At 41.1% G+C, this 23,663-nt stretch overlaps 1 protein-coding gene across 2 annotated transcripts in view; it reads left to right on the forward strand.

Annotated features, from left to right (window-relative positions):
- The window catches only part of PPARGC1A (PPARG coactivator 1 alpha), a 476,597-nt gene that overhangs the window by 425,289 nt on the left and 27,645 nt on the right, over positions 1-23,663 (forward strand). For both annotated transcript variants that reach the window (XM_043544575.1, XM_007058105.4), the window contains exons 3-7: positions 14,717-14,911; positions 16,305-16,427; positions 17,299-17,503; positions 21,708-21,753; positions 21,862-21,935. In XM_043544575.1, coding sequence (XP_043400510.1) covers positions 14,717-14,911; positions 16,305-16,427; positions 17,299-17,503; positions 21,708-21,753; positions 21,862-21,935 — 643 coding nt within the window. The remainder of the gene's footprint in view (positions 1-14,716; positions 14,912-16,304; positions 16,428-17,298; positions 17,504-21,707; positions 21,754-21,861; positions 21,936-23,663) is intronic.

The following is a 23,663-nucleotide window of genomic DNA, read 5'->3' on the forward strand; positions in this document are numbered from 1 at the left end:
GGAGCATAGCTTTAAAAGGCTGTCAGAGAATGAGCAGTATATTTAATTCTGACAAAGAAATGTAAACACTGAATGCAAGGCATGCAGCCCTTGTGTGATTCACAACATGCACGGCAGCGTTAACACTAAATAGCTCTGTCTCTGCTAGACTGGTGGGAGCAAACTAGCAAGGCATTTTACCTGTTATACTGAACCACATTTAATCAACAGTGTCTATAATGACTAATGAGCTTCAGTATAACTCGAAATCAGAAACCAGCAGACTTACTCCAGAGAAACCCGTGTAACAGAGACCCCTTACTGTGATTGTTCTGTGTAGTTTGCTATTTAAAATCTCTACCTCCAGTTTATGATTCTATTCACACACACACAACTGTATTAAAAGAACATTAAAGTCATGGCACATGGTGACAAATCGAGGAAATATATAGTTAAGGGTATTATGAGGTGGCTGAGACAGCTAAGCCAATCAGATTGCTTGACTGGTTGAACATTCTGACACCTCTCTTTAGAGAGGAGATGGTGGCTGACTGCACCATTCTGTTACTGCTTTTTGCAGTGAAGGCATCGTTTAAATATCGTGTAATGTTTATATTTTGATTTAATACAACTTTATAAAATGAGCTGAAAATGGTAAAACACATTTGTGCTTCATGCTACATGAGTACCTGCACCTGACAGCATTACTTTTACTAGTAGTGTCTTTACATTCTGAATTAGAGCTTCGTTGTATGATCTTTTTTGGTTTCATTTAAGTGATGATGCCATAATGCCGGTACAAATAGAGGAAACTGTAGGCCCAACCAAAGCCCCTAAAGAGATTTGTAAAGGAAATGCACCATTGTGCATAGGTCTCAAAGGACTTGGTGGGCCAAATTCCCTCCTCATATACCTGAATGCAGCTCCCATTAATTACAAGCCTGTTTAACTTCACAAGAATTGTGCACACATATCTAAGGACAGAATTTGTCCCCCTGCCTGTAATGTGTTTCCCTTGGTCATTCTTGGGTTTAGTCTTATGAAAGCATTTTGTGTTGTGTCTGCATCAAGTCACTTACAGCCAGCCCACGAATATAGAATATGTGCAGTGTGTTGTCAGCCATCCAACTGGATCACAATAAAAAGTTTATGGGAAGCTCAGTTGTGTTAACAATATGCTAATCCATTCATGCTACAGGTTTAAGAGAAACCCAGATATGCTGGCTATTCCTGTGTGAGCAGGACTAAAATCTGTCTGTTTGAAATACCTGTTCAATAGGCCCGCTTGTATAAATTTGATGAAGCTGAACGCATTGACCAGTTAAGCATTCTAAAAATTAGTTAATGAATAAGACACTTTACAAATACTAATTTCTTCGTCAAATTAAATTCAGTTTTTTTAAATAGAAGGCATCAATTCAAAGTGCCTCTCACATTTTGATCTTTAAAAAGAAGCTAAAAAGCATTAGAAAACATTTTTTAAATGCCTCTGACAACAAAAAAGGGCTCCACATATTTGAACCAAAGTTTTAAAAAAATAAAACTTCCTCCTCGTCTGGGAACCTGAGTACTGAGTGTAATTTCACCCCGAAAGGAATTTATTTTTATATAGAGTCATAAATCTCCAGGAAGAGGTGAGGGTTATGATGGAAGTCCTGACATAGCCTTAATTATTGTGAATATAGCAAATGTGATGATTATGTTGCAGAAGAAGGGTATATAATGCCACAATAGCACATTTTTATGGAGACGTCAGGCATTACCAACAAGAAGAAGGATTGGCATAGATTAAATGTGTGAAATCATCAATGTAAATTAGAGTGAAGTGGTGTTCTTTCCCCCTTAACATACTGCTTAACAGGCAGATATCTGGAGCAAAGCATGTGTTGTGGGTGAGCATTTAAAAATTCCTTGTAACTGCACACAGAGTTTAGGATAGGTATGCACCACACTTCAAATAAATAAAGAAATGTGAGCAAACAGACAGTGTTGAAGTATTTGGGCTGAAATGTTGTTGGCACTTTCAGCAGAAAACGAGTAAGGGGGAAGAGTCCTACACACCTCTTCGATCTTATTATTGTCTATCCTTCCTGTCCGCTTCCCCCTTTTTTTTGTTTAAGATCCTTGGGTCAGGGCCTATGACTGTGAAGCACCTGGCACATTGTTAGGCACTCAGGACCACATCACTCTTATGAATTACAACTGTGGATGGGGGGAGCCATAATACTGTGAGGAAGGAAGCATTCATGGTAGGCACCACATGCCTACACAGAGGAAGTTGCTAAGTTGTGAGCATGGACATTGGCCTGGGTAACTTCAGATACTCCCCATTAGTGTGAACTACCCTTTTGCCTCTTGCAGTTTCAGATACTTCGCACAAGCCTGGCTATTCTCCCAGTTTCACCACCTTCATCGGCGTTCCCAAATTCTCTCTCAGCTGTGGTACTCCTTTGCTCAGCTCCCTCCCTCATCAACACCCCATGCTTACCCAGACCCCACTTCCTTCACTCAGGGCTGGCCTTACTATGAGGCGAACTGAGGCATATGCCTCAGGTGCCAGACTGGGGTGTGGGGGGGCCCCACAAGGACCGAGAGTGTAGAAAATTGTGTCTGCTGCTGGAGCATATGTATTCTCTCTGCTCTAGATGCACAGAGATGGTGGAGTGCTCTGCTGGAGGAAGGAGGGCACAAGAGACATAACAGGCAGGGAGGAGAAAAGGTGAGAGGGAATAACAGAAAGGAGCAGGAGCTGCAGGGAGAGAGGAGGAGGAGCCTCTAATGTACCTCTCTAGCACCCCCAGAAACCTGGACTGATTAACACCAGCTTCTCAGGGAGCTTCCTGTTTCCTGCTGCTTCCCCGAACCCACTTGAGGAGAACAGGCAGTCAACTGAAGTAGTAGGAGCCAGTTAGGCCCTTAAGACACTGATATCTTTCCTTGCTCAGGCCCTGCTACCAGCCTGCTTATTTGTCCCCTTCAATTGAGTGTTGAGAGCCACTATAGATGGCACAGAACAGCAGTCATGAGTGAAAGAAGAAAACTCCCCTCTGGGGCAGCATTCAGAAAAAGAAAGAAAGCAAAGGAAGCTTTTCTATCTAAGCAGGAAGGTGCTCTCCTGAGATACATAGACACAAATGTTCACGGTGAGCCTTCTGGCCCCAGTGGTGAGTGGTGAGAAGATGCCTGATCTTCCAGTTATTCAGAGTGCAGGTGATCTGGCAGCTCGTGCAGCATCCATATCTCCATCTCAAATGGATGTAACCGTGCACATTCCTGAAGAAAAGTGTAGATCGGAGAAGAGTGTGGTACAGGAACAAGAAACAGCTGCTGAGTTTAGTTCCTTAAGTCTAGATGATCCAGGACTGTGGACCCACTTGAGCAGTAGCCTGAGGGATTTCCTTGTACTGCATGGGCCACAGCAAGAGAAAAACTTCATGTTCCCCAAAGACAATGAAAATAGAAGTTTCCATCCAACATATTACTGGCGTGAAATCCTCAATGCTGACAAAGTGGAGAGGCCATGGCTTATGAACTCAAAAACCCAGAATGCTGCATACTGTTTTTGTTGTAAACTCTTCCAGTCTAATGTTCCAGCCACATTGGGTTCTACAGGAACAAAGGACTGGAAAAATCTGGCTAGAAATCTGGCATGCCATGAGAAGGCAGCAAATCACCAGAGAGCATTCCATAGGTGGAAAGAGCTTAAGATGAGACTAAGGTTAAAGGCCACCATAGATGATCAGCATCAAGAGAAGACTGCATTAGAGTCTCTTTACTGGCAAAATGTTCTGAAAAGGCTCATTGCCATTGTGAGAATGCTTGCTACCCAAAACCTAGCACTTCGTGGCACTTCAGATCAGCTGTATGTGCCAAACAATGGAAACTTCCTTAAAATTGTGGAGCTGATGCCTGAGTTTGATGCTGTACTTGAGGAGCATCTAAGAAGAGTCACCACCCAAGAAATGTACACACAGCGCTACCTTGGAAAAACAATTCAAAATTAGATCATACAGTTATTGGCAACAAAAGTCAAACAGAAGATTGTGGCAGATCTGAAGTCAGCAAGATATTACTCTGTTAGTCTGGACTGCACACCTGACATCAGCCATACGGAACAAATGACTTTAATGGTGCGTTTTGTAACAACAACAGAACCTAGTGAAAATGTCCCTGCAATGGTGACTGTCAGAGAGCATTTTCTAGAATGTATTGACATTGATGATACCACAGAAGCTGGTATGACAAATGTGCTTCTGAAAAAGCTGGAAGATATGGGAATTGCAATAGCTGACATGAGAGGTCAGGGCTACGATAATGGTGCCAACATGAGAGGAAAGAACGGAGGAGTGCAGACACGGATCCGAGAGTTAAACCTTCGAGCTTTTTTTGTCCCATGCAGTTCTCATTCATTGAACTAGGTGGTCAGAGATGCAGCATCAGCTTCTAGTGAGGCTGCTGAATTTTTTAATGTAATTCAAAGCACCTATATATTTTTCTCTGCATCTGCTCATTGATGGCAAATTTTGAAGCAACATCTGGGAACATCCTCTCTGACACTGAAACCACTGAGTGCCACACGATGGGAAAGTCGAGTGGAGGCGATAAAGCCTATCAAACACCAAATTGGGAAGATAGATGATGCCATAGTTGCCATTATGGAGGATAATGCTATGACAGGAACTGTTCATGGGAGAACAGTGGCAGAGGGAAATGGAATCACCAGAAACATACATAACTTCAAATATCTGTGTGGCTTAGTGTTGTGGCAATATGACATACTGTTTGAAATAAATGTTGTAAGCAGGAGACTCCAAGGTGTTGACCTTGATATATCTGGAGCAATGGAACAACTGGACAAAGCAAAGTCTTACCATCTCACCGGTCAGATGAGGGATTTCAAAACGTTCTGAAGAGTACACAGAAGTTGGCAGAGGAACTTCATACTGGAGATGTTTTCCCACTCATTCAAAAATACAAGAGTCACCGAAGAAGAAGACATTTTGATTATGAGGTACGGGCTAATCCCATAAGAGACCCCAAACAACAATTCAAAGTTGAATTCTTTAACCAGGTGCTAGATTGTGCAATGCAGTCAGTTGAATGTTTCACGCAGCTCAAGGAACCCAGCAGTATATTTGGGATGTTGTATGATATTCCAGAACTCCTCACTACACCTGAAGAAGACCTTCACCAGCAATGCAGGGCACTAGAGACAGTGTTAACACATGATGACGTGCAATCCTGATGCGAGTGATTTAGGTGATGAACTGAAAGCCCTTTCAAGATACATTTCAGCAGGATCAACTCCAAAGGCTGTTCTGGAATATATGTGCACAAATAAGATGACCACCGTCTTTCCAAATGCTTTTGTTGCTCTGTGCATACTTCTAACACTCCCTGTAACAGTTGCCAGTGGAGAATACATCTTCTCCAAGCTGAAGTTAATAAAAACACATCTACGCTCCACAATGACGCAGGAGAGGATGGTCAGCCTTGTAACCATCTCAGTAGAACATGAGCTGGCCCAGAATGTGGACCTTCAGGAAGCAGTTGAAATCTTTGCAACCAAGAAGGCATGGAAAGCACCACTTTGATTATTCAGATAAAAATGCCAGAGTTTACTATGCAGACAAGAAAAGTTACATTTGCTGTTCAGGCATTTGAAAGTTAAGTGTTACTTAAAATTTTTGAACAAGGCATTTTAAGTTGTAAGTTCTCCTTAATTGGGGTAGGTAGCAGAGCAGTACCATGAGAGGAGTAGAACAGGAAGAAGGCAGAATCGAGACCTTTCAAAGTTTTGGCCCAAGCGATGTTGTGGGCTGGCCCTGCCTTCACTCACACATTCACCATGCTGCATACTACACTCACTCACATTAATACAGGCGGCCAGTCCCTCCTCTGAAAAAAGGAAAACTCCCATCCTCTCCCTCTCACCTTTCCTCTACCACTCCTGATTAGATTTATCTCCCTCCATCCGCCCCTGCCATTGTCCTCCATTCTCTCTCTGCCAAGGAGAGGTGGGCAGAGCCTTGCATTTGAATGGCAGGGCTCTCGTGCACCACAACGGGAGATGCTGAGAACATTCCTAGTTTCCACTTGTATTGCGGTTCCACATTTCTGGCCGTGGACTTGACAGAGCTTTTGCCATGAGAGGTCATAATGTAGCATGTTGTATTTCTTGTCTCTGCAGAGCAGGAGATAGTTCCACTAGGTGTCTCGGCACTGTAAAAATGCAGTTAATGTTAATGATAAGATATCTGGTAATGCTTTTATAGTGTCAAGTTCTTTACACGTTTAAACATCCCTCTGGTGAGCCCAGACCAGTACAAAACATACGTAATGCATTTATTTAGTAATCAGCAAATTACCTTATGTAGTCAGTAAATGTTGAAGCCTGAACTGCTGCTAAGATCATTTGCTTTCAGATGTTTTCTCAATATTGTGCTGAGCATCGAGTATAAATTGAATAGAGTGACCTTTTGATAGTGAGTCAAATTGACTACATTTCCAAAGATTCTGTGGTTTCAATTACCATAAATTTTTGATATTGGGTCCACAGCCACTGCATTGGCTCCAGCATAACAATATCTTATCATTGGTCCTCTTAACACAGTCAGCAGAATTATAGCTTGTTCTCTGTGTTTTTGTTGTAGGTTTGTTGTGTCTTCTGTTTTGTTTGGTTTTTTGTTGCTCAGAATCGAAGCTTACTGTCAAGGAGAGGAAAGATATTCAGGTTATACAAATGAAATCTAATTATTAAGTGGCTTGCAAAATGTGAATGATTTTTGGTCAAAAGATGTAAAATGTGTCACAGGGTGCTAGCTGGGATCCTGAGTTTGTGAGATGGATAAGTCAATTAGTAGCTCCTCAGTTTGTTAGAAACTTAATTGTCAGTCTGTAATGGAAACTTCTGAACTGCAACAACTCATTAGAAGCAATAAAATGTGTCTTTTTGTAGAAGAATATTTAGAGGACTTGTTTAAAATGCCATATTTGTGTATAGTATAGAAGCTAAACTTTACACCTGGAAAGAAGTTTCATATTAAGGGGAAGTGAGGAAAGATCCTATCTGAATATAGCCTGTACCTGTGGTTTTCAGCTGACATCTTTTGCCTATATAGGAGAGATTTGGTAATGCTTTTACAAAGTCAGGTTCATTACAAGTTTAAGCGTTTCTCTGGTGAACTCCAGCCAGTACAGAATGAATATATGTATGTACAGCTAATACTTGACTACCTGATTGGCATGTGCACAAATCACAGGTTTTTTGCATACAACTTTGCTGTGAAAAATTACAGGCACAATTTAAGAGCCTGAGTGAAGATCCCTTTGAAAATATGTCACTTTCTCTTCAATTGTGCATAGTGCATTACTATTTCTTGTGGGCAGCAGTAAAGTGCTATAATGTCCTATAATGCGCTATATCTTCCTATCAGAAAGAAGATAGGTTGGGAGAAGATACTAAAAATGGATGCAGGGATTATTTGGGAGGTTGCAGATGACATGCTGGCTGTATGAATATTTATTTATTTATTTATTACTATTACTGTTGATTTGCTAAGTACTGCCACTCTGTTCGGCGCTATTAGAGAAGAAATGAAAATGGTCCTTGTCCTGAGGAGTGTACAATTTAAAAGACAAAGGTGGAGAGCATGATGCACTGAATAGCTGACTTACTCACTTTCTGTTGGCAAAGCAGAAGTACTCTAAATGAGTACTAGATACCCCCTACATGGCTCTGAGCAGAGGTGATGCATGGAGAGGGCGTGCGGGGTCATGTGTATCCCCACCCCAGATTTGCTGCTTGGCTTGTACTGAGCATACTCACACAGACTAAGCATGCTCAGTAACATTGCTGAAGCCGGGTGCCCTCACTCTGCCCTCCCACTATTGGCAGGCACGGGTCGTCCTGGCTCTGAGCTAGACTGGAACAAAGGGACTGCTCTCTCCATTTAGCCCCAGGGATGGAGTGCAATCCATCACAGAGAGGTAGGGAGAAGGCAGAGCTATGCCTTCATCCCCACTGAACAGCAACGTGTAGAGCTTGCTCGTTGCATTGGGGAGACCAGGCTGCTCACTCCTAATGGGGAGCTGCAGCTACATGGCACAATCTGGCCCTTTGTATTTAAAATAACTATACTGATGCTAAGGTCTTGGGTTTAGGTGCCTAATTGCCCCTTTGTCAAAATGTAGTTCCTCTAAACTCCTGTTGAGCTGCTGCCTAAATCCTGCAAGTGCCTGAATTTCCTAGGCTCCTAAATTTCTGTTGGTGGGCATGTACCCCACTCCCTAAATCCTGACACTGCCAAGCAGCTTGGTACCTACAGCCTGGCAGGATCTTCAAGCTAGGCATTCCCCCATCTATCTCACCTGTGGGGCCCCATCTGGCATGCTCAGAAGCCACCTCCCAGATCAAGCCTTGCACAAAACAAAGCCCTTTTATACTCTGTGGTCCAGTGGTTAGAGCACTCACCTTGGGGGTGAGAGACATCAAAGAGAGTTCAAATCCTCACTTTGCCTGATTCAGAGCAAGGACTTGAACCCAGCTCTGTCATCTCCCCAATGAGTGCCCTAACTACCAGGCTATAGGGTATCCTGGGGTGCATTTCTCTCAATCTCTTCTGTTAAAGCCATCCCACTTTGTATGACATACGTCAATCTTCACTGGACTAGAGAGCATGAGAGTGATTTTACTAGCTGGTGATTCAGGTGCCCAGCTGAGAGGTGGGAGACCTGGGTTCAGGTTACTGCTATTCTCAGGCGGATTGGGGATTTGAACCCAGGTCTCCTGCATCTTGGGTGAGCACATCACCATCTTCCCTTGGTGTGTGTTTGTTGCAAGGAAGTGCTGACCTGGTTTAGGTGACAAACGTCAGGAGATGGGTGACAGCTGTGAATCCTAAGTAAGGGAGGTGCCTCCCTCCAGTTAGGCACCTGACTCCCTTGGAAGGGCAGGACATAGGCCACACCCCAATCCTCGGTATTTGCTAATGGCTACTTGAGGCAGCTCCCCGAGCCCCCTCTCAATTTGCTGGCTTTGGGGAATCCAACCCTTAGGTACCTAACTCTTCTCATGTGTTGGATGAAGAGCTTGGTTGCCTAGCTGAGGGCTGTGATTCCCCCTAGGTGGTAGGGCACCTAAGTGTTAGACGCTGTAATGCTGAGTGTAACTCCCCTTTGTGGCCCTTGGTGGTGTGTGAGAAAGCTCCAAAGGCATCTTACTACAGGCAGGCCCAATGCCTCCAGAAAGCCAGTGGGAGTAAGGCTGTTGAACGAGTACTAGAATAGGCGTGGCAGATACTCCCCATCCTGTATATAAGAGAGGCTGTATGGGCTGTTTCAGGCTGCCTGACCAGGAAGTGTCTAGTGCCACTGTCAGCACTAGATTCAGACAGTACTTTTTCTTCGGTGAATGCAAGGAGTCGGATTGTGCCTGTTTCCTTCATAAAGAGGGGAAGGCCTCTTGCTTCCCTGCCATACGAAAGCACACCTGCACAAGGACAAGGATAATTAAGCCCTAAATTTCTTCTACATACAAAGGAACCTGGCTGAAATCTTCTCCTAGTGGGACTCCATTTTGTTTTTAAAGATAATTGATAGCTCTGAACTTATGCATTTCAATTATAAGAATGTCTTTTGGGGACTAGAGTAACAGACACGTTGGAAACTTGCTAATGCTAGGGCATCATGTGGATTTTTTACTGTAAATCACTGAAAAAAGTTTATGGATTCATAAAATAAAACAATCCAAATGTAAAATAAAAATAAACCCCTTTTCTGAACAGATGCTATCAGGGATTGATAAATGAAGACAGTGTCATTTACCTCTAGTTACTGATTCTATTCTGGCCTAGGGCATAAGGATTCTTGGGGATGAGAAATCTGGGTTCTGCTCCATCCCTTTCAGTTGACTCCTGTGGTGTCCAGAGACAAATCAGAAAACCTGTTTGGGCCTCAGTTTTCCTATATGCAAGTGAGGGCAATAATACCCTCCTCACAAGGCAGTTGTGAAGATTAAGGGTAAATTTTCCAAAAACGCCTCTTAGGCGCCTAAATCCCATTGAAAGTCATTAATGTGTGTTTTGGAAAATTTTGCCCTCATACCTTAATATATGTAGAGCACTGTGAGATTCTCAGTGGGCAGGTGCTATAGAAAAAAACATTTAATTATTAGATTATTATTTAGTAATTGTGCTACTGGACTCCTAATCTCTCAGGCCACTAAACAACTGTAAGAAATGAGTTGATGTGTTGAAATGACTGTTTCCAGCGACTCTAGGTTTGCTGCTACCTGATGCAAACTATTCTTACCAGCCTCCTTTACCCACACAAATAGTTATCTTACATTCCCCTGCCCCAAGTTTCCCCCTACTTTATTCTGCCTGGCTGGTGGAGCTGGCTCTCCTGGTGATTAGGAGATTATTCTACGACACATTTGTTACCTGTTGGCAGTCTCATTATAGAGGCCACAGACTCAGTGAGACAGGCACCTGAGCTCCCCCTTTATTCCTGGAGATGGCTCCTCCAGGAGAGATACCTAGGTGGTATGGTGCGGTTGCACTTTCTTCTTCCTGAAAAGAGGATCCCAGTCTCCACGGATGTCATCAGCAGTGATATCATCAGACTGCATTTAAAAATGGCTGCCATCGCCATCAACCCCACATCACAAGTCCCTATACATACAGGGGGCCAGAGTCCCAGCTAGTGTAAATCGGTATCACTCTATTGTAGTTGGTAACGCTATGCAGATTTACACCACATGTGGATCTAGCCCATTATTTTAAAGAAATTTTTTCCAGTGCTAGTAGTAACTCCACCACATTGTCCTTTGGTTCTTTTTCTATCATGGTATGTGAAGCTTGATCTTACTGTAGTCAACAATAATCATACCTACCTCTTCCATAGCACTTCTCATTCATACACATCAAAGTGCTCTGACCTCAGCTACTAAAATCAGCTAGTGAATGATTACGGTGCCCCAAAGTTTTCTCCAGACTGATCATTTGGATGATGAGAAGGGGCTTGTTTTTTGCCTACCTAGAGTCATATTGAAAGATTAAGGGCTTAATTTGACATTAATCCACAGCCATGAGTTGGGAGCAGTGAGGAGTTGCTGTGCCCCAGCAGACAATCCCGGAGTCAACTGGTGTAAATTGTGGTAATGTAGCTATTGGGTGCAGCATGCACATATCTTTGTGGCTAAAAACCTCTGCTCCCAAGGTGCCTCTTGCCATTGGAAGCACTGACCAAGGACAGTCCTTAATCTCAGAGGTGTTCAAGGACTGCCGCTGTGAGTCGCTGTTACACAGGCGGTGTAAGGTAGAGAAGACTCCATGCTTCTTGGCTCCCGCATCGTGTTGCACACCTGTAGGGGCCAGACATGTTCTGGTCCTAATCTGTTTTTAGCAAATGATCTTTTAGCAAAACATCAAGCATGTGTGACAAAGTGGGAAAGCAGCACATAACTGTCCTGGTAGCAAATGCGTTTAAAAAGTCACAGTAATCAGCAGGATCTAGTCATTGCAATGCATTTTCACAAAGTCCCTATTTACATATATTTGTAATCACATACAGGGTATCCTCCCACTTCATCTTCCATACAGACATCCATTCAGGTAATTCTTGGCAGTTATCAGCTTCTTATTTAGATGGAAGCCAGTACAAATTTAGTGTCACTGTGTTTGGAATTTATGGGCTCAATTCACTGAGCTGCTGAGTGCCTCCTGTGACGTGCTGAAAATCCTCAGTTCCCACTGACCTCAATGGGAGTTAGGGGTGCTCAGTGCCTTGCAGACGGTACTCAGCAACTCACAGGTTCAGGCTCTGTGAGATTAGAAGGCTGGATGCCAGTACAGAAAATGACCCTCATAAGTGGGAAGGCTAAAATGGTGGAATTTACTGCATTTAGCTGTTGCATAGCTTCTCCCTAGTGCTGTCAACACTAAGACTCAGACTGTGATAGTGAACCAGAGTTGCCACTTTCGTGATTATTACTCAGACGTTCATCTGCTATACCATCTTACTCTCCCCAACTCCCACCCCCAGCACAGTTCCTGCTGTATCTAATAAATATATTTCTATATAAACAGTAATTTAGGACCATTAGGAACAATAGCATAGTTAAAGCTTTTAAAGGTTATCTTGCAATGTCATTTTACTGACTAATGTGTTCCTGCTGCCATGTCGTTTGTGAACAGACATGTGTTAGCCAGCTAGTGTGCTTCATCTGTGGTGACTTTGATTTATTTGCTCTGTAAATTGGGACTGAAGCAATAATGGAAAGTGACATTAATTGTTTAACAGAGTCCTCTTTGTCACATCCTTTGCTTTCTCTAGGGTGTTCGATTGTTGAAACTTGTACAAAACTAATTGAAATTGCTATGATGAGGAGCAGTGTCCACTCAACTTTCTGTTCTTGAATGTCAGTGCACTTGAATGTCTGTTTAAAGCACAAAGGCAAAGCAGCTAACAGCAAATATCAGGGTTTCTCCTGGCATTATATTATTGAAGGAGGCATTCCAGGTCAGCAATAGTAACACTTAGGGCTCTGCTGTGGGTTTGGTAGGCAATGTGCACAGAGAGGAGGTGGGAAGGGGTGGAGGTGCACCATACCAGCAGAATTTCCAGAGGCATTCTCCTTGCAGAGCTAGTGGTCAACCAGGCAGAATGCCTCTGGGGTCACTTGGGGCAATGTGCTTAGGAGTGGCTTTTACACCTTCTTTTTGGACTTCAAACGTGTAATCTATCTCCTACAGAATGTAACATATATGTCTGCTATAAATTTCTATTGGTAGATTTAAATATTCAGTGAAAAGGATATTATTCTATTAGGTTGCATAGAGTTGTTATGGAAAAAGGCTGCCTTATATACCAGAATTTGGACTTAAATTTTGCTTGTTTATATCAACAATGCAACTAAGACAACCCAAGTTAGAGCAAGATTCTCTTTAAAAAATTGGCTTCCATCTCTTCTCCCCACCCCCTTCACCTCCAAACACAACTCTGATAAACTGGTGAATCATGCTTATAGTTCTTCCCATGATTCTGCTGTTTTGCTTAAGATGTGGTCATCTATGTTGTTATGCTGGGAACCATTAGATGGCACTGTTAAACACAGACGTGCAAGTTCTTTTTGTCAGAGTGAGAACATTGTTCAGTCTTTGAATAAACACTTGTCTTGTTAATTTCGTGATATTGTTTCTTTCTGAGGAGCAGCTGCAAGCAATAAGACAGTTTTCTCACTGCCTTAATCTTTCTAACTAGAGTAGAGTCTTAGGTCAGATCTGCTCTCTGAAAACTGGGCATTGGTATTTTGGCTGAGCTTCCTGAAGGAGGGAATTGCCTCAGTGCTGTTTGACCACCTCTGTTCAAGGCCTGGTGCATTTAGTGTGAATAAAAAAGTTACATTAAGAAAATACCCAAACTCCACATCACTGATTTCTCCTCCAACACTTAACTGGCAAGACCCCAGTGTTTGCTAGTAGTTGGCTGAGGGATGACAATATTTTGTTGTTAGATTATTCAATTTACACTCTGTATAGAGAAACTTATTTTTAAGGTCTCATTGGTATTTTATCTTGCAATCTTTGTCCATTCCTTGATCTTCTAAACTGTGAGAACTTTAAAAAATGTTTAGTCAAATTTCTCTGACAAGGTGTATGTTGGGGGCCGGCCCAACTTCCATTAATGTCAATGGATAGACTACCAATGACTTTAATGAGATTTGGATCAGGCCCCTGAAGTAAATGGGAGTCTTTTCATTGACTTTAATGGGAGTGAGATCAGAGTCCAAATAATAAATGATTGATATGACAAATCTCCCTAAAATTAATATATAAAGTTTTTATTTGCTGGGAAACCTTGTTTTCCAAATATACTATTCTATAGATAGATAGATAATTGAGAATGTAGTGCATTAAACTATAAGGAATTTAAATGTATTTGATTTGACACAAACAAGTCCTGTTACTGAAATAAGATATCTAATATAAATTCACACTACCGCCACATCTGATGAGGAATTAATCTACTTTTTATAATTGCAGACTGAATTAGATAAACGTATACAATAGTCTCATTGAGCACTCAAACTACATAACTGGGAAGGACAACTTCAAAGGCAACCTGCATAATACAGTTATTTTAAAAGAACCCAAAGAATCTATCAATAATGTGAGCGCTGATTGAGAACAGAAACTTGTGTATTTGTTTTTGGACCAAGAATTTTTTAAGAGGTGACACAAGATTGCATACATGATCAAGACTTGCCTAATTTCTCAACGAATACATTTTGGTGTTCTGATTAGCTGTCTTATTCTGTGATTCTTTTAATTTTGTCAGGTCAATTAACTGGAGTTCAGTGCTAGAGAGAGAGAAAGAAAGAGACAGCCGGGGCAGTGCTAGCTTCATTAGATGTCAGTTGCTTAGGTGCATTCTGTAATACAATCTGTGCATGATCATTTAACCATAGCTGTTTACATTGGATTAAAAAAAAATCTAAGGAAGAAAGTAAATTGGAACAATACACTGCAATTGCAAAAAGATTTCTCCCACCAAATGCGGAAATGGATAATTTCATTGCCAAAAATTATATTTTATGAGACTCAATTGCAGGTTGCTATTGCAAAGACAAGTTTTAGACAAAGTTTTTACTTTTCCTGTAGAGATTCACCATTTTATTTCTCCCATCTCTCTTACATCTGTCTCTCTCTCTTTCTCTTTTTTTTTTGTCTTATAGAAGATAGATGAAGAGAATGAAGCAAACTTGCTAGCAGTTCTCACTGAGACACTGGACAGTATCCCTGTGGATGAGGATGGATTGCCTTCATTTGATGCACTGACAGATGGAGATGTGACGAACGAAAATGATGCTAGCCCTTCACCAATGCCAGACGGCACCCCTCCGACTCAGGAGGCAGAAGAGCCGTCTCTAGTAAGAACCCTTCCTACTGTTTAACAGGAATTGGATGTGCCTCTGGCTACCCGCTGCATGGGTATGATGTAGTCACAGTAAGGTCTGGACTTTTCATTTAGACTGAAACCAAAGGAAAATCAAGTCAAATACTAAAACTTGCCTAGAGGAGAGGGGGGCAAACCCCAGGATAAATGTTAAGAACTTCTATTGAAAAAATGTGTTGAAGAGAGAAGTTTTAATTTGAGATTCTTGTTCTAGAGACTGACACTTTTGGTTATCATTGCATTCACATCAGTAACAGTAATGTTTTTAATTCCCATTTCCTTTCTTTGGGCTCTGTTTGTATGTAGAGACTTCACTTCTGATAATGGGTAAAGAGATCCCCGTTAATGCAGGCTGGATTTGACACTAGCTGACATGCCTTTAACAATGACTTGACCAGTAAGCACTAGCATAGTGCTAATAGGGGTGGGGTGTCAAAGGCAGATTGTCTGCCTTTAGCTTTCTTCCCTTCTGCAAATGGTAGCATCACACCCGCTTCCCAAGCATCCTGCTGTTGAGCAAGTTGCGTAACCTCACGGATAGCCAATTTTTAATATCTCTCACTCGAAGGGTATGCTGCATTTGGAGGTGTGACTGCAGCACAGGTTGCAATCGCCATGCTAGCCATTTAGCTAGCGTGGCTAATAATAGCAGTGAAGTTGCATCAGCTTGGGCTTCAGTGTGAGCGTGCAATGCGAGTATGTTTCTAGGACCCCCAGTGTCCTTGTACAGCCTGAGATGAAGCCCATGCTGCCATGACTTCATTGCTATTTTTAGCCAGACTAACTAGATTAAAGCAATCGTGGGTATGCCAGCCCATGCTGGAGTCACACCTCCAGTTCAGTGTGGACATATCCTTATGAACCCAAAGTCAATGGACTTGTAGTACAAACCCATTACTTTTGCTTTTGGGTCCTGACTCCTGATCTGGCTTTTGTTGATGTCATTTTATTATTGATTGCTATAGGAGCAGGATCGGGACCTTAATTTTAATAATTCACATGTCTGTTAAGGTGACTTTTCTTCTGGATAGAACGGAAATGTTCTATTGTTGGCACTGATCACTGAGGAGATTCTCTTTTGCCTTGCTTTGCAGAAAACCAAGGCAGTCATAATTTCTTCCTGCACTGCAGTATACTGTAGTACAGGAAAAGGAAATACGACAGCAAGCATCAGAGAAAAATCAACCCTTTTTTGCCCTGGGGATTACAGAGGACTTTGTTCTGTGCTAGTATACTCTGCTTGAAGATATTGATGTAACTAATTTTAAGTAACTGTGCAAAATAAGATAAATTATTTTAATCCTTAGAGATGCATAACTTTTCTCTCCCCAACCCACCCCCCTTCTTTTTCCCTGATGTGTTTGTAGCTTAAGAAGCTCTTGCTGGCTCCAGCCAACATTCAGCTAAATTACAATGAATGCAGTGGTCTCAGCACACAAAACCATGCAAACACTAATCACAGGATCAGAACAAGCCCTGTGGTTGTTAAGGTACAAACTTAATCTTTATAATAAGGCAAAAAAAGTAACAAAGACTTTTATGCTTTCAGCAACTGAGTAAGCAGTAGATCTATATGTACGGTATTAATCTGCCCAGCATCCTGCAGCTGCTTCAGAAAATGTGAACAGATTATAGATTGTGTTCCAAAAAATCACCTGAGCTCCTTTATGCTGTGAATAGTTTATTTATGCCTTCTCTCTTGGCATTAAGAGGTAGTCCCACCGTCTGTCACTCTTTGCCCACTTTATTGATATACAGAATAGTAGGGGGTGCAATAAAATTTGCTGATGGGCTGATGTTGTTTATGAATGACTCCAAGATGCAGTACTGCCATTTTACCAGCTGTCTAACCTAAGAAAGATTGCACTGGAATCTCGGCAAAAGGTCTGTCTCAGCCATTAATTGGGTAGAATGCTGGCAATGACATAATTCTGTTAGCAGGCTGTATTAAACAATGTTTGTCTTGCCATTCACTGTAACTGAAAACAGAGCATTTAGGGGTACTTAAGAGAGTTGTGAATACTGGGCTCAAGCAAATCAGGAGCAAATTAAGGTTTAAACCAGTTTATTTTTTTGTTCACAGTAAAGGTGCTGTAGGGTCTTGTTAGTTACATGTTGCTGAGTAGGAACATTGAAACGTAGGAGAAATGAAATAAAAAGCAGCATAAATGTCATTTAGGAATTTTAAATGTAATTTTCTTTCCTTGTTCTGCAAACAATTATTCACAGCTCATAGATCTAGTACACTTAGACTGAACACTTCATTGAAAATCTCATCTCTTCAGAAAACCTATATCCATTCTGATAAGGTTCAGTTCACTAATTTTAGCTTTTTTTTTTTTATTATGCCTTGTTTTTAAGACCGAGAATTCATGGAGCAATAAACCGAAGAGCATTTGTCAACAGCAAAAGCCACAAAGACGTCCCTGCTCTGAGCTTCTCAAGTATCTGACTACAAATGATGACCCTCCTCAGACCAAGCCAACAGAGAACAGAAACAGCAGCAAAGACAAATGCATCTCCAAAAAGAAGCCCCATCTTCAGTCTCAGGCACATCATTTGCAAGGTAGGCTTGGGACCCAAGAACGCAATTTTGGCAACAGTGTTAATTGCAGGAAGCTGAAATGCAATGACGGTGAAAACACTAACACCCAGTACTTCCTCTGTTCTTTGTATTGGTATCTGTGTGCTGTAAATTCAGAAGCTGCTCAGCATAGAGGGAATTAACAGTCAGTACAATGAAGTTAGTTAAATGTAGCCTTTTTAATATAGACAATTTAAATCACAATCCCCTTAGAAAAGGAACCTGAAAATTTTAACCAATTTACAAACAATTAACAGACACTGAACTGTCCGCAGAGGTTTAACCATAGAGTTCTGTATCACTAAGAAGTACTTATACATCTGAAGAAGCTGGGCAAGCCAGTTCATTAATGCGCTTCTTTCTTTTTGCCAGTGTGAAAATGAAGGCATTGTTAACTTGCAACATGTGCCTTAAGAGACAATAAATAGTGCTCTTGCAGCTACTGAAGAGGCAGTAAATGTGTCATTCCTGTTACAGTGAGATTGCCAGTTTGTATTTTTATTTTGTAAATAGTTTAAGGTTTAGAAACCAGCCTGACCCTTCTCTCTCTCTCTTTTTTTTTCTTAAATTTGTTTATGGCCAAAACTAAACATCTGTGTTGACTTTTAGCATTCTCCCATGTACAAAGAGCTTGGCTGGTGTTGTAAGTAGCTTCAGTGGCAGAGATGCAAGAACTTAAAGAAGCTCCCCTGGCAGACATTTTCTACTCTTTTCTCTCTCCCTCCTCCCCTCAGCTAGGATAAAGAAAAACTCTATAAGCTTATGGGCCCAAAGGGAGCTTATTTAAAGTCACTGTTATTTTAAAATACACATACTTATGTACTGGCGGTGCTTCCAAGAGAGCAAGGTTCTGATCTCAGTTACATCTGTGCAAATCCAGAATAATTTCACTGAAGCGAGTGGCATTTAACCTGGTGTATCTGAGATCGGAATTTGACCCGAAGGTTGCTACTCTGATTTGTTAGAGCAGGAATAGAAACATTTTAAACTGTCAGTTCTAAACATATGCATCTTATTTTTGTTTTGTTTGCCCCCATTTCCCTGCCTGTTACCCCATCCCTCCTCTCAAACTGCATTTTGACCCCTGATTAATACAGCTAGGTTTAAATCTTCCCTCCCCCATCCATTTTAATCTTCTCCCAGCTGTAGATTCTGACCTTTGTAGTGTGGTATTACCCATTTTGGATCAAATTCATGTAAACAAGAGGCTGCTTAATGCCAAGTGACACTCCTTTCTGCTGGTTTTAGCAGACTGCTTCAGAGCAAAACCAGACTGGATTGTTCAGGGATGATGTGGGTCTCTCTGCTGAAATTATGCTGAAATAACTTGATACATTCAGTGTAAAGATGCAAGACAGGTTGGGTTTGGGCTAATGGTGAACAGGAGGATTAATACTCCCCAGTATGTCTGTATCTGTCTCTTGTCTTTTACTTACATTGCAAGCTCTTTGGAGCAGGAACTGCATTTGTACAGCACCTAACACAGTGGGGTCCTGGTCCATGTGTGGGTCTCCTAGGCACTACAGTAATACAAATAATACATAAATAATAGAAAAGTCCCCACAAAGAACTGTACTTATGGGAGTTTAAACAGAATTTGATTGTTGACTGTGGCTTTAGTAATATTACAATATTGTCAATAGTATTTTCTTGAGTTCCTGCTGTTCAGTCTCCAGCCCCCCCAAAAATGTATTTTTTCATCAAATACTGCTCTAGCACACCAAAGCATCGCAATTGATATCAGTGCATAGGTGCAGCTGAGAGCAAAATTAGGCCCTGAAACAAAAATGGTCAAAACTGGGCAAAGATACGCTCCTAAATCTTTATTCAGGTGCCTAAATGTGAACTTGGAAATGTAATTTTAGGCACTTGTTTTTGGAAGTCTCGTCCCTTATCTTTCAAAACCAAGAACATATATATTATAAATACAAGAGATATGTGAAACTTTCAATTTGAACAACAAATGCACTTGAAATCAGCCTTCCAAATTCAACCCACATTCCCAATCAGCAGTAGTTTGCTTAAACATTTAATCAAAGCTGGATAATGCCTTTTTTGCTCCATCCGTAAATATGAGCTTGCTATTCTGTTGACTGGGAAAGCTCACTCGGGGTGAGTCAAATGGTATTTTCCTTTAGGGTCACTATCCCAAATTCACATGAATGTCCACAAATCCATTGAGGCTGAGCTTGTCTGTGGTCTTGCAATGAGATTTGCCCATGAGGAAACTGGGTTCTTTTGAAACTGAACATTTTTAATCTACAGGAGGAAGCATGCCCATGTGAATTTTTATTTGCATTAAAATAGAATAGAAATTGGAAGTTCTAATAAACAGCCAGTAAGAAAATTGGCATTGTATTGAGTAAATATTTCCTCAAAATTGTGTGTGAGGGTGTTTTTTGATAGCTGTTGTACTCAGATTCAAGTTCAGTAGCACACAAAACCACTAATTGGTGTAGTGGTTTATAGCTTGCTAAGTGAGTTTAGGGCTGTTTGAGAATTAGCCACTATCTGCTTAAATCTGGGGTCAAATCACAGGTCAGAGAGCTATCATCTGAGTTCAGTTCCCAGCTGTGTCCCAGATTTCCATGTCACTGTGCCTCAGTTTTCCAGTCTGTAAAAAATGTGTTATTTTATACTTCTCTTTGCTGTTGTGAAACCCTGGGGGAGATTTTTCAAAAGCACAAAGGGTGATTAAGCACTTACTCTCCATTGAAAGTATCAGTCATCTGTAGAGCGTCACATAGATTTTACTCCATTAGGGTGGATATGCTTCCACAAACTTTGTTTCTGCTCATTGCCACTACGGTTGAAAATATCTTGATGCTTTTTAGCCACTTAAACCTGTAGATAGCCATTGGGGACTTTGGCAAGTCTTAATGAACACAAACATTTGTCTAGTAAAATAGGTATGTGCCTAGCTAACATGTCTAGAAAACACCTATTCATCTCATGGTAACTCACTAGTTAGTATATGGCAGCAGCCATACTGGATCAGACAAGGGAGCTGTTTAGGTCAATTTCCTATCTCAGGCTGTGGCCAGTTCCTGATGCTTCTGAGGAAGGTGAACAGACATGCCTAATTTTCCTTCTTGAATTTTCATAGAAGGAAAAGAATGCCTGGCTCATGAGGATTGGTGTAGACTTTTTAAAAAATGAATGATCTCATTGGGAATACTCTAGAGTTTACAAAAATAATTAATTTGCATGTAAAATCCTTTGATGTCAGTAGGAATTCCACACCAGGGATGAATGCAGATTATGCAAGAGTCACACTCTGGACAAGAGATCTGCAGTACAGGAGGGCTAGAGAGGAAAACGTTGTCTTAAATAATTAATTTGCAGAAGAGACCCCCCCCCCCAGTAGCTGTTCTTGATACAACACACACTGCCTTTAAAATTAAATCCAACTCCTGCAAACTAAAATTTGCAAGTAGTACTGTTTTTAATTTTTAATCACTTTATTAGCAATTAAAGAAAGCTTAATTGGTTGAAAATATCCTAGTCCTTGGTTTGCTTTGTAAAAAAGGCAGATCTGAACAAATGGAAACTACAAAAGAGTTGTATTTTGTAACTAAAACTTTCTGTACACTTATGTTAGTTTAAACCATCTGTGACTATATCTGTGGCATGCCATAGTTTGCAGAATAACTTACAAAAATTTGGATTATAGCTGATTCAGTGTTGGCCTCACAGAAACAACCTATTCTCAACCTTGTATATAGAACTGTATGCTGTAGAATTAAAATCAACTGAATATTCATAACCGTCCTGGTGCTTTGTAGTTATTCTGCTGCTCTCATTTCCAAATAAAAGGTGAACTGTAGCTTAAATTAAATCTAAGAGAGATAACATTTTCACAGCATTTCTGTAAATTTCTCCCTTGACTGTTAACATGTACCACTCTATTTTCTGAAAAGTTCTTTGCATTTGGGCTTTATACCATACTTCAAAGACTCAGTAATTGATGTAAATCAGTGTTGGAATTTAGGTGCCAGTAATAAGGGGTCAGACTGGATCTCGTTTTTATTTAGCCATCAGATAAACTGAGGTGCCTTCTTGAACTACTGGAGTTTAGCCCTAATGGACTCAGGTAGAATTCCTGCACTGATATAAACAATATATAAATATAAACTTCTGAGTCTTCACAATATTTCATAATCAGTTTCTTTTTTTCCTTCTTCAGCCAAACCAACAAGTTTATCACTTCCTTTGACACCTGAGTCACCAAAGTAAGTATTAAGAAATGTAAAAGTTTACAAAAGGGAGGGGGCTTTAATACATTTTGGCTACAGCAACTCAATTTCAGCTTGTTTTTATAAATGTGCCCTGTCTTCCAGTGATCCCAAGGGTTCCCCATTTGAGAACAAGACTATTGAACAAACCTTAAGTGTGGAACTCTCTGGAACTGCAGGTGAGAGATGTGGAATGTGAACATTTTTTTTCTGTAAGCCTGACTTTTTTTCTTTGGTAAGAAATGTATCGTGGGATGCTAAGGAGGTCTTCAAGGGATTAATTTTAATGGTTTAGCGTTGACTCTTTACCTAGTTGCCTCACATGAGGTAGGTTTAAAACTGACTTCAAACCTACAAGCAGAGCATGGTTTCTGGAAAAATGTGAATGAAAGCATTTGTCTGGAATATTTCCCCATTCCCTCAGAGATTTGTGTAGTGCTGAGCATTGTTTTTCAAATACAGATCCCCCAGCACAGAATACAGAGGTTGCAGATGGAAAAGTTGTATCATTGAGTCAGTCTGATGCTAATGTAAGGCTGTTCCTCACAGCACATTTTGGTCAGTTCTAGATTTAAATGCTACAAAAGACAGAGTTTCTTCCTCTTTCATTGGGAGAGTATGCCACAGCCTAAACAGAATGGTTTTCTGATATTCATCTTAATCTTTCCTTTTCTTAATTTCATCCCATTAACCCTCTTGATACCTCCTTTGAGCGATCTCAATCATTCCTCTCCTTGCTCTCTGGTGTTTTCATCCTTCAGATATTTGTAGACTTTCATCTTGTTCCCTTTTAGTTGACATTTCACCAGGCTATACATGTTTAACTCATTTGCTTTTGCCCACAAAAGTCAGTTACTCCAGATCTCAGATTATTTCTGTTGCTTTCCTCTGAATGCCCTCCAGTTTGTCTGTATTATCATGGGAATGAGGTGCCCAGAACTGAGCACAAGATCATGGGTGTAGTTGCACCAGCATTGTTTAGAGAGACTATTGCCTCCCTGCACAGCACAATACTAAAAGACAGTGTAGTAGAGATGTGTTTCATTCATGAACATGTACAAGGGCGGATGCTGAGATATAAATTACTTAAACTGTAGCAATGTTCTATGAAGGTCAGATCTACAGCTGGTGTAAATCAGCCTAGCTCCATTGAAGTCAAAGGCTGATTTCTACAAGTTGAGGATCTGGCTCTAAGTTTGTAAAGGCACTTTGGACTATTGATTTCATGCACACAAAATCATCCTTTCACTTCTTCAGAAGCTGCTTCATTAATTCAGCATTTAAACATAAACGAGGCATCCTGATAATCTGCAGCCTTAGTTGCTCCTTATTCAAGTGAGGGAAAAAAGGTCTTTGGGCAGGAGACCATCTTTCAATTCTGTGTTTATACAGCACCTAGTACAGTGGAGTCGTGGGCCATAACTGGGGCTCCTCGGTGCTAATGCAATACAAATAATAATAATAATTAATTATCGTGTCAAACCAGAATGGTATGCAGGGTTGCTCTAGCCGTGTTGGTCTCAGGATATTAGAGACATAAGGCGGGTGAGGTAATATCTTTTATTGGACCAACCTCTGTTGGTGAGAGAGACGAGCTTTCAAGACACGCTTGGTCCAATAAAAGATATTACCTCACCCACCTTATCTCTAGAATGGTGATATTTGTTCTCTTGGGAAGAGAAGGAACATAAGGTTCTTTCGGTGGAGCATCCCAGGGCAGGTGGTACTAGTGGGTAGGGAGGAAGAGCTCCCCATAGTGTGCTGCTGGTATCTGACTTCTGCAGTATAGCACCCAGACAGCACAGGGTATAGCACTTGGTAATCCACATAACAGCACGATCATGTGTGTGGGAGTCTGTTGCCATTGAACCCAGTCATTGAACAAAGATGCTATATGATGTAAAAGA

Source organism: Chelonia mydas, chromosome 4 (assembly GCF_015237465.2).
Source record: "Chelonia mydas isolate rCheMyd1 chromosome 4, rCheMyd1.pri.v2, whole genome shotgun sequence".
NCBI lineage: Eukaryota > Metazoa > Chordata > Testudines > Cheloniidae > Chelonia > Chelonia mydas.